General features: G+C 38.7%; 1 protein-coding gene across 1 annotated transcript; it reads right to left on the reverse strand.

Moving 5' to 3' along the window:
- Positions 1 to 213: 213 nt before the first annotated feature.
- Positions 214 to 10,363, reverse strand: LOC149821241 (putative sugar phosphate/phosphate translocator At3g11320). The gene is made up of 4 exons (XM_089983275.1): positions 9,346 to 10,363; positions 8,397 to 8,500; positions 7,782 to 8,010; positions 214 to 808 (listed from the first exon to the last, which is right to left on the reverse strand). Exons 1-4 carry the CDS (start codon positions 9,826 to 9,828, stop codon positions 662 to 664), a joined length of 963 nt encoding a protein of 320 aa, XP_089839401.1. The 5' UTR covers positions 9,829 to 10,363; the 3' UTR covers positions 214 to 661.
- Between the last annotated feature and the right edge of the window lie 3,595 nt (positions 10,364 to 13,958).

Genomic DNA, 13,958 nt, shown 5'->3' on the forward strand with positions numbered 1-13,958 from the left:
CGCCCTTTCAAAACGCGATTCAGTGTGCGTTCCTACTCTTAAAAGTGCTTCTGCTAACCGTGGTTCGACAGGCACCAATGCTGCTTGGACGCATCATTATTTTAAGTACATAGAGGTGTTGTGGAGAGAGAGAAAGAGAGAGAGAGAGAGAGAAACTTCATGCACAACTCCAACACGAAAGGAAATTCTTGCGGCACTTATAATCACGAACAATTTAAATCTTAATGCATTTTAATATAGGAATTTGCAAATTCGTACAAGAGAAAAAAAGTGAGGGAATTCCTCTAAACGAGAATAATTTTTATAAGGAGCATCTTCCATTAAAATTAAATAAAAGATTAACAGGTAAACAGGGCCGTTGAGTAGGGCTAATTCTCCAAAGAATTGAAGGCACTCCTTGAGACTAGGTTAAAATCAAGAATGCCAAGCATCCCCCCCTCCTTTCCCAAAAGGGAAATGAAAAGAAAAAAAAATATCTCGAGTTTTATTTAGATCTTTCTATGCTCCAACTATTCTGGTGTTGATACAGATGGAAACCCTTTTTCTAGTCTCCAACAAAAGAATACGGTGTGAATTTGGCAAGATGAGGCATGGAAGTAGCTCAGAGAAGATGCCGCAAACATGAATGAAGCCCCGATAAGATGCTTCTCGTTGGGGGTTATCACTTGCACCGCTTTTTAGCTTCACTGTAAAGAACCACACCAATAACCGTGAGAGTATAACCCAGCATGCCGGTCACAGAGACAGGGTTGCGGAAGAGCATGATAGAAACCACCACTGCAACTGCACCTTTCGCATTGCCTAGCACCTGTAAAACGGATCAAGCCTGTTAAACTAAGTCCACCTGTTTAAAAGCCATGTCATCAGATAAAGAAGCTTCTTAACCAAAATAAGAAGAGAACCATGAGTAGGTAAAATAGTTCATGATTAACTAGTTCTAGCCAATCAAACTAACTAACTAGTTCTAGGATAAAGTTTTCTTTTTATTTTTTACAACTTTGAAGAGACTGTAATCTGGTGCTCCACTTAACACCTTCATCTGATGCCAGACATCATTGGCGACAATTAGAGGTGGCCACGAGTTGGTCCCGACCATTAGAGCCCAACACATTCCTGAGAAAAGGCTTGCACTTTGCCTAGTCCTTATCAGGCTTTTGCTGGGCCCAGTTCTTATCAGGCCAATGCCCAAGACCTGGGCCAATGTATACGTAAAACTGGGTGGTTCAGGTTGGCTAGGCACCACTGGAAAGGCATACCCAGCACTTTTTTTTCTTTTCTGATAGGCAAGCTGGGGTTAGGCAGACCGCCCACCAGTTATATAACCGTACCATTGGGTTTTGAACATGCAATGACCACACAAGATGTGCAACTTTTACAACCATCAAAAGAAAACACACAGCTACATTAGATAATGCAAAAACCAGAACCATTTTCCAAGCTGAAAGGTGGTTATTCCATCTCTGTCCTCCTTTTTCCAACATAAATTATGAGCATCATTTTATGCACTAGACAGATTTTATATTTGTTCGCATGTTTTCCTGAGTACAAGCCAACCAACAGCTGACCTTTTAATTGACACATTGAGAAACAATCATGGGAACCCTAAAGTCCATAGAAGCATGACTTGACAGGTCTTGGTCAAACTCCTGAAGTGTTCAACCTTAGTCCAACTGTGTCCTGTCTAAGTATGGATTGAGATCTAGAACAAAATTTCTTGTGCACAAACCTGATCAACATAAGTTAATGCACATGCAGACACTTGAGCATTCTGAGGTTTCAGAGGATGAGTATTGACACGTCCAAATTAGGCATTGTGCAAAGAAGTCATGATTGATTCTACTCAAAGATGGTCCAAGTTCAGTTGCGGTGCAAGTCCAATTTCAAGTTACATCATTGTTGAAGTTAGATTTTATTAATATATTAGTGAGAAATACCTAGAACCAAAAAACAATGAGACTCAAATATAAAACAGTGAAAGGAAGGTGTATGCCCCTCAATTGGATAGAGCCGTTGGTCAGCCCTAGTTGAAGAATTCATAATAAGCTCAACTCACTGCCTGAGAGTGAGTATTTGATTATACACCATGGTCCCAATGCCAGCATATTCATCCTTTGATTTTACTGATCCCTCTATTCTGAACTTCTGATAGTATCAATTTGATGCTAAGCACAGGAATCACTGCTAGATGAATCTTAGATGGATACGAGAGAAAATTGAGTCAACTATTTTTCTCCTTTCCCTGTAGTGTTTCCTATTGAACTTCTTTGAGGTTCTCTAATACCAGTGTGCATGCACACATGCACAAACACACACAAGAGAGAGAGAGAGAGTACACTTGCACATACATTGAAAAACAAGGAAGAGGTGAAGAGGCTTAAGCTAGTCATATGGGTCAAGTCTTTCAACATTCTTCAAAGTCCATCCCGTTCCCAAATCAACCACCTTGCTAATTATATCTCATGTTTCCTAATGTGACTAAAAACACAGGTTTGGCAAATTAGGGCATTAATTAGTGGTCACTGAGCGGGTTTAGCAAATAGTAGTTAAGGTATATAGTAGGGGTAGATGCAGATAAGATAGTTATTACCGAAACTAAGGTCAGATAATTGGAAGTGCTATAATTTAGTTTTAAATGGGAAGGGCCATAGGAAAAGAAAAACTTAAAATCGGTATCTTTGCCTTCCACTGAAACTCTAGAAGACTACCATGATTTCAGAAGACCAGTCATCTTAGCAAACAATTGCAGCCAAATTTTCAGCAACATGCATTTAATATATGGGATATATAATATAGATACTTGGTTAGGGTTAACCGAGTCCAATTTTGAACAGAAATGTACCCTAGTGCAATCAACCACACCTGACACTGCAGAAGCCGTGTCCAAGTGTGTCACATCCATGCCGACATGGAGGAGATGCAGGTGCATTCCCTTTTTAGAAGTATCCATGTTATATAGGATTATAGTTGGTGAATGAACTCAACTTTAATACCAATAGATGTGGTAGAATAGTTCAATATCACAAACAGTGTTGTGAGAGGCATACGCCTCAGTACCTGAAGCATACGCCTCAGAGGCGAAGCCTAAGCAAAAAGTATCAAAGCGCTCTAGTGAGGCGTTTGAGTCTCGAAGCGCATGCTTCACATGGGTGAAGCGTACGCCTCGCATCGACGCACGCTTCTCATCTAAGGCGTACGCATCATGTTCACCCGCGAGAAGGGAACCTCGCCATCGATGATGTTGCTCTAAAGGTCGAGGACTTGCAGTGAGCTTGCGACCCCGCCGGCTGCATTGTTCTCTGGCGGAGCGATGCCGGTGAGCTTGTTAAACCCAAAATGCAGGATTCTGAGCAGTGGCAATGAGGAGCTGGAGGCGTTGAAGAAAAGCGAGGAAGGAAGCACGCCAGAGAGGTTGTTGTGCGAGAGAGCGAGCACCTGAAGGTTCGGAAGCGTTCACGAGATTTAGCAGTTGTCTTGACCACCCTAAATCTCTGGGCAGACCCTCCCTTCCCATGAGGCACGGTAGGCGGCACGGACGGTGGGGGCAGAGGTGACTCTACCCTTTCCGTGAATTGGCAGTGGACGGCGGGGACGAAGGTAATCCCCGTCTCACTGCTAATCCGTGAAAACGGGGAGTCCGGACGGCGATGCCCCAGTCCTCGAGTAGTTTCAACTGGCCGAAGAAAGGGGGAAGAGGGTCGGCGGCGTTGGGCCACCGTGGGTGGCCGTCTGGACACCTCGTTCACGTGAGAAAAGCAAAGGAAGTTCGGTGGGGGCGATGGTTCCCACCAGAAGAGGAAAAAGGGAAGTGGAAGGGGTGACTCGGGTGGGGTGACACCGTCGGCAAAGGTGCCAGCAGAGGTTCTGGTTCGTCGGAAGAGCAAAGAAACAAACAAAACAAAAAAAAATTAAAACTTAGGGGAATGATGGCATTCCCCTGCGGTGTGAAATAAAAGGAAGAAGAATTGGGTTTGAGGTATGGGTACCTAACACAATCCAAGTGTTTTGGGTCTTTGGGTTGGATTTGGTGAGACTTATTCAGGTCTCATGAAATCCAAACCCCATTATTTATTATATCTATATATATTCGGGTCTCATGAAATCCAAACCCCATTAAAAATTTTATAATTTTATTAATATTATATATTTTATTAATTTGATCATGAAGCTTACGCTTCAAGGCTTACGCCTCGCTTCATAACAGGCTCAACGCCTCGCTTCGCCTCATCGCAATTAACAACCTTGATCACAAACTGGATCCAAGTAGTTTCAATGTAAAAACTTGAATTTTTCTTATCATGAAACGTTTGGCACATTGCGGACCATTAGTTCTCTTAAAAAACTTGCTTACACAACAGAATCAGATTATCTGAAGCACATTTTTTTACTAATTAGACCAAGTAAGATCACATTGGTAGGATTTGATCAAAAATTTTTAAACATTAAAATCATATGATTTCTATTAGAGTAGCATACTAAGAGAAGTAGTCAATATTTCCACACACACACATGCACACACACATGTCGACACATGCATGTAGTATGTAAAGCTATGTCATAGGGATTCGGCCAACCAGGAGCCGCACCCATGTCAACACGATGTGACACGGGTGCACGTGCGGGTGCAACACCCGGTGCGATCAACCCGACCCTAGGTGTAGTCAGCACACCCAAGGTCATTTATGCCCAATTTTTGGACCTTAAAAAAGAAAAAATAAATGGTCGATGAAATAAGCTGAGGAGAGGAGGATTAGGGCAAAAAAAATTCCCTAAACCTCCCTTCCCCTCCTCCTGAAGCCGACGCCAACCCGGCCCCGACGTTGGCGACGATCTCTCCGCCCGACCTCTCCTCCTAAAGTCGGCGACAACCTCTCCTCCTCAGGTACTCTCTCGCACTCGTTGTCTCTCGTCTCTTCGTCTCTCACTCTCAATCTCTCTGTCTCTCACTATCACTCTCTCTTCTCTCGCTCTCTCCATCTCTCACTTACTCTCCCTCGCTCTCTCTATCTCTCCATCTCTCTTCTCTCGCTCAATCTCACTCCCTTTGTCTCTGTCTCTCTTCCCTGCCGGGACTTGACGAGGCGGGTGGCCCGATCGATGCAGACGGCGACGAGGCTGTTAACTGTTAAAACTTAAAATATATATATATATATATATTAATTTTTGCCGCACCCCCGCACCCAAGTTTTTTGAAAGTGCCGCACCCCCCACACCTGCACCCATGTGACATAGCTATAAAGTGTGCCCTTTAAGAATAAAACTTAACTTTTTTCTAGGAATATGCATCCCTTTGCACAAGGGGGAAAACTTTCTCAGGCTAGGACAACTATCAACTGTGTGAAGTGCCTTAATAAAGCACAAAGGCTCCCCATTTTGCAATTTCCAGCATGAAATTTGCATCCTTGCACACCTTGCATCTAGTCATGGTCATTTTTATTGTTTGAGAAAGTTTGAACTTTCAGAAGAATAATCAACTTTTATCTGTGTAGCCAGCAGAAATAATTCTTTTCAAGTTTGATATTCCCAAAGGCTCCTCTAAACTACAAATTCATATTATTATTCTTTCCCTCATATTCAATGAGAGGGTCCATGCTGGCATGGTAAAATTTTAAAAATGTCCCTAAATTTTGAGCCAGGAAAAGTATGTATTGATCTATAAAAAAATATTTTCACAATTTTAATTTGTAGACCACTTAAGTATTAGGATTTTCATACTAAAACGTCTTGACCATTCTTACACATAACATCAAGTCCTTGGACTTTTTTTTTATTGTGTTCTGATAGTCAAGCTTTTAATAAATAAAAAACAAGTGGTAGCATCCTGCAACAACGTACAAGAATAATATACCAAAACCTGGTTAGTTCTCAAGAGGAAAGAGACAAAATTTCACACAAAATTCACAAAGAAAAGCCATGAATACTTATTTTTCCCTTAAAAGCAGGCCCGTTTACGATTTAAGTAAATTCAATTGCAACTGTTTCTTCTGTAGTTTGCTTCAATTCGATCAATGAGCCTATACAGATCATAGCTAATAACCAGTGTGCAGACACAATTGAAAAAAACATAAAAGTGAATCAAAACCACGCTTTCAATTGAATGCCATATTTCAGCAATCATTTATTTGCTTAATGACCACCAAGTTTGCGTTCTCACAGAAATTGGGTCTATCATTTAGTTTCTACAGATTGTGGTGGCATCTACTACAAAAGGACTAATTAGAAGCAATGAGACCGCAACAAGGTTATGCATGAGGTTGAACTGATTCATCCAAGAGTTGAAACCAACTAGATTAATTTATTTTATGGCCATTAACCAAAGGAAAATTCTCAGGGTAGTAATGAATAACAAAAGGTTTAGTATATATGTTAGCATAACCAATGTTGTAAGTATCATACGGTATCGTATGATACGTATCGTAACTATGGGCAAAATTGATATGATTCACACTCGTATTGTGATATGAGTGTATATTGTATCCATATTGGGTGTATTGTATGATATAGTCTTGTACTGTACCGTATTGTACGATACATGGTGTATCATACGATACACCATCTACGCACTTTAAAAAGGGTTGAATTGTATTTTTACTTTTGGGGATTTAAAGACCTCTTGAGGGACGACTTCCTCATTTGTGTAGAGAGGTCATTAGAAGGGTACCAATGTGCACCCTAGAAGTCGTGAGAGCGATTTGGTGGCCAATATGTTGAAAAACGACTCAACACACTATTGATAAATCAATTTAGCAATAGATCGAAAAACAAAAAAATGTGAAGAATATGAGAAAATCAACCACACAAAGAACAATGATTTTACGTGGTTCGGGAAGAGTTGCCTACGTCCACAGCCACACTAAGTTCCACTATTAAGATTGAGATTCACCCATTACAAAAGACGGATTGCCCTCTTTAAATACAAAGAGTCTAAGACAACTTATTTTGGGTAAAATTATAAGAGTACCCTCCATCAAAAACCTTCGCCTCGGGAGCGCCCCCGAACCCCCAACTTATAAGCAGGACCAACTTACCGTAAAGTTAGATTTGCGAAAAATTGAGATTTATATCAAGGTATAAATCAAGCTTCATATTCTTCCAAAACGATTTGTACGCAAGGGAGAGGGCTTTTGCGGTTTGGTCAAGTAAGAGGAGATAGATGATGAAGAGCCCATGTATATTGAAGACGATATGGATGTCGAAGAAGGAGAAAAAGAAGAAGATAATAATGATGATGATGACGATGATTGGGGGTATATTTAAAAAAAAAAAAAACTTTATTTAACACTTAAGTTTTCATAAGCTTGGTTATTTTGTTTTTGTTTATGTAATATGAATGTATGAGTTTGTGGCATGTTCTTAATGGAAAGATATTTAATTTTTGCATTGTTCTTGTGAGATGGTTGATGTTTGATGATGTTTTATGCAGCTCATAGAGATATAAATGCTTCATATGTGATTTTATGGTTCATTGTTGTGTTGTGATTTTTTTAGAATTTTTGCTAATTTTTTATGATTTTTTTAAAATTTTTGAAATATTTTTATTAAAAAATTATGATTTTTTATGATACAATACGAATCTTATTTTGGTCCCGACCGAATAAGGTAACGATACAATACTTACAACATTGAGCATAACAACTAAATGATGGACCCAATGAATAACAAAAGGTTCAATAATAACAACAGGAAATTCTCAGTGTAGTAATGAATAACAAAATGTATGTATGCCTTTATCAGTAGCTATTAAATCCATAAAAACAGACAATTTTCCGAAATATTCAACATACCTGCAGAGTCAAAGCACTAGTGTGCTTTGTGACCAAGAAATTGGTCAAGTTCACGAAATATGCCAATGACGAATTGAACAACAAGTACCAAACAATTTTGACATCATGCCTTGCAAGCGCAATAGTCATGCCCAGCACATTTGGCTCCATATATAATGTAGCAGGCAGCAAAAGCACCACAGCAATAGGAGCCATGTAGAGAAGGAGATTCATAGAATTCAGCTTTTCCCTATCAACAAGAAGGAGATGAGTTTCAGTACAGTGTTGCATTTGCAGTGATTTACTTAAGTAATAAGGAACACCAAAGGACCCATAGCTCTAACTTGAAGAGAAGTAAAACTATCCAAACCAAGGACGCAAAATTTATCTGGCACTAGCAGTCACAGGAACAACATAAAGGTATTCCAAAAGGCATCCTAAATCAGAGCAGCTGTTAGACATTCATGATTAGCTCCTTTACAGAAAATGTATCGCGACCAGTAACGAACAAGGATGAATAAGACAAATAGCACATGGGTCTGCCTATCTAACTATCCAAATTGCCCTGTCTAACTATCCAAATCACATAAATATTGTATGAAACTGTAGCGCACTATTAATAGAAAAAGGCAGTACCCATCAGAAGACAGTAGAATCCCTTGAAGCACAGTTTTTAATGCCCTTGCAGCAGTTGCACCAATGCACATTATAAACCCAAACAAATGAAAACTTGGCTCACCCTACAACAAACAAAAATAAGGTCAGTTAATCCATATACAGAAAACAGAAGACAGATCCATTGACAAGTAGTCCCACATTTCATATATTATCTAAATAAAGTAGAATACCACGAAACTCAGCTACAAGGTGGGGAAGTTTTGCTAAAGCTACAACATACTATGGCAGGAATACGCATTTTCAACAGTCAATTTAACTGTATGATATGATGAATGAAATTAAATTGGTGAAGAATAAAAATAGCCTAAAATTAATAGTCACCAACAGAAGGAAAACAACCAATACATTGATTACGACAAAACCGGTCACAAAAGCCAGAAAGCACTAACACATTATGCTTGATTTACAGAACGGAAAAAACTTATTGCTGATATTCAAATCTTGATAAAAAACGTAAAAAAATTATAATTTGCCAAAAAATATAATAAACTGCCCAACGTGGATCAGGTCAGGGGTACCCCTGACGGTTGGTCCACCAATGCCGCACATCCATCACGATGAACAGTATCAAACCACCATAGCCGGATTGCTTATGTCAGATGGGCCCCACATGCTCACGATGAATGGCATCCATCGCACGATGGCTGAAACTAAAGCAGCAAACACACGGTGTGAATCACTAAGGATGAACGGCATTGGAGAAACTATCAGGGGTACCCCTGAACTGATCCGTACTCAATAGGCAACTTAGACATGTCATGTAACGAATCCAATCTATCAACAAAAGGAATATGGTCATAAATCAATATATCAATCAAGGAGATGAAAAGCAAAACAGGGAAATCTGCTTCAGACAAAAACGCAAGCTACAAAAGCCAAAAAGAAAGAAACACCGAGCTCATCTCACCCCGCTCGCTATGATAACTCCTGTAACAACAGGAATCAACGTCACATATGTCAACCAAGCTTCCCGCTTCACCGTCATGATATAGGCAAACACTGCAGTGAAGAACGGCGTCGTTGCCCCTACCGCCTGGTTGAACGAGACGGGCAGGTACTTTAACGAAATGTTCCCACTGACCACCGACGCACAGAATATCGCACTGAGGGCAGCGATCTTCATGAACTGCACCCGCGACCGAATCGTCTGCATCGGCACCATCTTGAACCAGGCGATCGCTACGTAGCTCAGCAGCGAGCATGCCATCATGTGGCACATCGTCAGAAAGATCGGGAACCGGAACCCATAGTTGCTAAGCAGATACTTGTTCAGCAAAAGCACTCCAATATTGGAAGCATACCACGACGAGACAAGGCTGAACGTAAACAACCGTCCACTACCACCTCCGCCGGCAGATTTCCCAGTCTGAAGAGGAATCAATCCCTTCATATCTCCCAAAACTCCTAAATCCCCTTCCCTCCACGAACCTCACCTCTCGATCAACAGTAAAACCTAGCAATTCAACCCGATCTATGCAGCTAGACGCATAGATCAAAAATAATTAGGGTTTCCACAAGAAATTAACAGCGTCCCCGATCCTCTCCATCTCTGTGAGTTGTAACAAGCTTGTTCAAGAGCTCCGTAGCTACTGCTCTGCAAAAAATCACCAGATCTACGCAGATATAGACGAAAATCTAGATGAACTACCGCTTCTGAAAGGAATCAATGAGAAGAGAACATAGATCCGACAATAATTTAACACAGAACGAGGCAAAACCTCCCGATCGAATCAGAATTGTTTCAGGGAGAGGGGGGGAAGGGAAGATCGCGAGACGCTTCTGAGAGTTCAAGGTTTGGGAGAGGAGAAACTCACAGGCATTTCTGAAGATGAGAGAGTCTGTAGAGAAGAAGAAGAAGAAGAAGAGGGGAAATGGGAAGTGTTTGGGCCTCCTCCCTCTTTTGGTACATGGGAGGGTTGGGAATGGACTTGCTTCGGTTAGGCCGACGCGATTGAATTCTTAAGAGGGGGCAGAGAAGAAAAACGCTCTTGCGGTGGAAAGGAAGGGGCGAAAGGAATTCATGTGGACGGCAAACGCGTCGATAATCACCCCTCATTGAGTCGAAATCTACGGTGATGCCACTCGGCGTGGGCATGCTTTCCGTGTTGACTTTCGGGGTACATTTTTGGTGGCCGCCCTCTCACTCTTAAAAGTTGCGTTGACCGGTGGAACTTGGGTTCGATTGGGTCAATACCAACTGACTCAGCAGATCAGATCAGATCAGGTGTGATATAAAAAATCACCACCCACAGATGCGTTTCGATCTGGACCGTAGATCCGCGTTGTTATAAGGCTCACATGAGAACCGATCTGCGATCCAGATTGAAAAGCATTCGTCGGTGCTGGTATTTTTATAATTTATCTCTTGATCCGTTCTATTGACCTATCATGTTATTTGCTTGAATTTTCGTATAGTCATGTCTCAAGCAATGCGACAAATTCATTATCGGACAATTATCTTCATATTGTTCAGAAACTGGTTATCTTTGAAATTCTTTATATTTTATGCTCATATTACTTCCAGTGGGGTTTATGTTTGCTGCTATTATTACATTATATATATATATATATATATATATATATATATATATATATATATATATATATATATATATATATATATATATATATATATATATATATTCAACATGGTTTGTTTGTTATGGATGGAACCTTGGATCCTGCTGTGTTGACGTAGAAGTGTGATTTTTTTTGTCTCATGAAGTTTTAAAATATTGTTGGTAGTTGATTTTTGAAGTTCTTAAAAAAATTTGCTTACAAGTGGCAATTTTACGATTCAAAATTTTGTTTCTTATTAAATAAAAGTGTAGATCACATCTAAAAGATTCAATCTAAAAAATATAGCTTAAAATATTAAACTAAAATTATCTTTATTCAATAATTACTTTTTTGTGACGAAGAACCCTCACCGAAGTGGCAGATGTTGAAAAATAAGTTAGGATACAAAAAATAATCAATAAACTTTATAAAATTTAAATATTATAAGAAATATTATTAATGGTACAGCATATTTATGTATGATTGCAATTAAATATAAAATTTTATTAATTTATTTTATAAGAAAAATCACATCTTGTTTTATTTTTATGTATTTAAAATAATCATAGTAATGAAAAAACTATACACTTTTATAAATGATCTATATGACATGAGCTCTCAAACCCATGTTGATTAAAAAGAAAGAAAAAATAATGCATAAGGTTAGATAAACTTACTTTAACTTCAACCACCAAAAAAAGATAATCAACCCCAATTTTTTGTCCTTAACTTAGGTTTAGGAATTCACCCAATGGGGCAAACTTGGGTTTGCATCTTGGTTTTATTTCTTAAGTAATGCATGTGATGTCTAAGTTAATGCACATTTAATTATTATTTCAATATCCTTACTCTATGAGTGCTAACACAAACTTTACCTGGATTAAGGAAATGACTTAAGAGGGCTATATTAAAACAAGTTGTGGCTTAACCCTTGCCATGCACCAGTCATGAGTCCTGGGTGAGGGACGACCATCATCGAGAGAGAGCTCTCAACACCTCTATTCTGATATATTAGACTTCACTCATGAGTTACATACCTAGTACCTCACGGCTACTGTAGAGGTTTTTCCTATCTTCGTGGTGGAGGAGAAACAACTTTTTATACTTTAAATAAACTCTCAACACCTCTAGCCTAATATATCAGACTTCACTCATGAGTTACATATCTACCACCCCACAACCACTGTAGAGGTTACTCCTATCTCTGTGGTGAGAGAGAAGCAACTTACGTGCTTTAAATAAACTCTCATGGTGCTCAAGGTACTACTTACCCTCTCATTGTAAGCTACAATAGAATTAATGTGAACATTCAGTCCTTTATTACATTAATTTTATTACCATTTATCTACAAACATATTTAACCTATTTTGAGGTTACATGCCTCTATTTTGGGCACACTGATGCCTGATTTCAATGCCTTCATAACATGCATGCCAAGCATACAAAGCACAATTCAAAAACAATCACATATACTATTCTCATCATGCATCAGCCTATCATACATTGCATACTTACATGACAAGCATTGCATATAATTCACATCATGCATTGACATACATTTCAAACCACACATTTGCATACTCAAATGTCATGCTTTACATAATTTAGTAGCATACACTTGTATATTTCAGTGGCATGCATTAACATATTTCAATGGTCATGCATTAACATTTTTTTAGTGACATGCGTCAACATCATTTTGTGGCATACTAACACATTTAAATGTAATTGACAACATATCATATCATCGTGGCATTTAGCATATCATTTTAAGAAGCATACACTTTGCTCATCCAACCGGTTTGTTTCCCGATTAAGGGTCCAGTTGAGCAAAAGATATATTCCTATTATAGTAGTTGCCCACCAGTATATAGACTGAGTTCAGGTCCTAAGTTTTTATTAGGAGAATCCACACCTATTGTTTTTCAAACCCTGCAAATTGTTCATCAAGACCCCTCGTAGTTTGGGAATTACAAATAATCTACCGAAGGCTATTATTCTTCAAACTGCACAAGATAAAACCTGTTATCAGCAGAATGGTTCAATTCCTATATATTTATCAGATAATTTTTATTGTGAACTCTCACACATTTTAGATATCAGATGCCTTAAACCTTGCCTCAAAATTCATAGTCAATAAATCAAAACAATTCTAAGAATAGACATTACTCAAAAAATATGACAGAACCTATTTTTTGCAAAGTACAAAAAGTTTTAGAAGTTATATCGAATTTTGATCATTACAGGTAAGGAGAAAAAATCTAAAACTTGTACCATGTGTCATGCCATATTTGGTCTAACAAGTGTAAAAAAATTGTCCTCAGATTCCATGTATTCTAAGAATTAAAAATCTGACATTGTGATATATCTGGGGTAGTCTTGCAAACCTGAGCAGAATTATTGTCTCAGTTTTGCAATGAGCATAGCTCTCAAACTGTGTCATCTTCGAGCTCCATTTTCTTATTGAAACACCTTCTATGTGTGTAGAAGACCTACAAAAAAATTGGCAGCCTTCAAGTTTGCAGTTTGAGAGTTACGAGTTTAATTTTTGTAAACCGATTAAACTCCACACGCAAATATGGTTTTGAACACTTAATACAAAAATTCAAAATGCAGTGAACAAGCAACTAAAATGTTAAAGCATGTAACTAAGCATAGTTACATAATTATACGGGATACAATCATGATTGAAGCTATAAATTCACGTCATATGGTCATGCTACAAACAAGATTATGAATCATCTAACCCATGCATTACCCGATTAACCTATTTTTTGCATAAATATCCATAAAAGCAATTCAATTTAGAAAAGTGTATTAAACAAAAATTAAACGCTATTTCAGATCCAACTATATGTTCCATAATTGATATTCATCATGTCTAACTTGCTGATCTTACTAAATAAAAGAAAAAAGTAAAGAATTTAATTTTCCCTATAAAGAAAATAGGGGGGAGTGTAA

This window comes from Nuphar pumila, chromosome 12, assembly GCF_984573655.1.
Source record: "Nuphar pumila chromosome 12, dmNupPumi1.hap1.1, whole genome shotgun sequence".
Classification (NCBI taxonomy): Eukaryota; Viridiplantae; Streptophyta; class Magnoliopsida; order Nymphaeales; family Nymphaeaceae; genus Nuphar; species Nuphar pumila.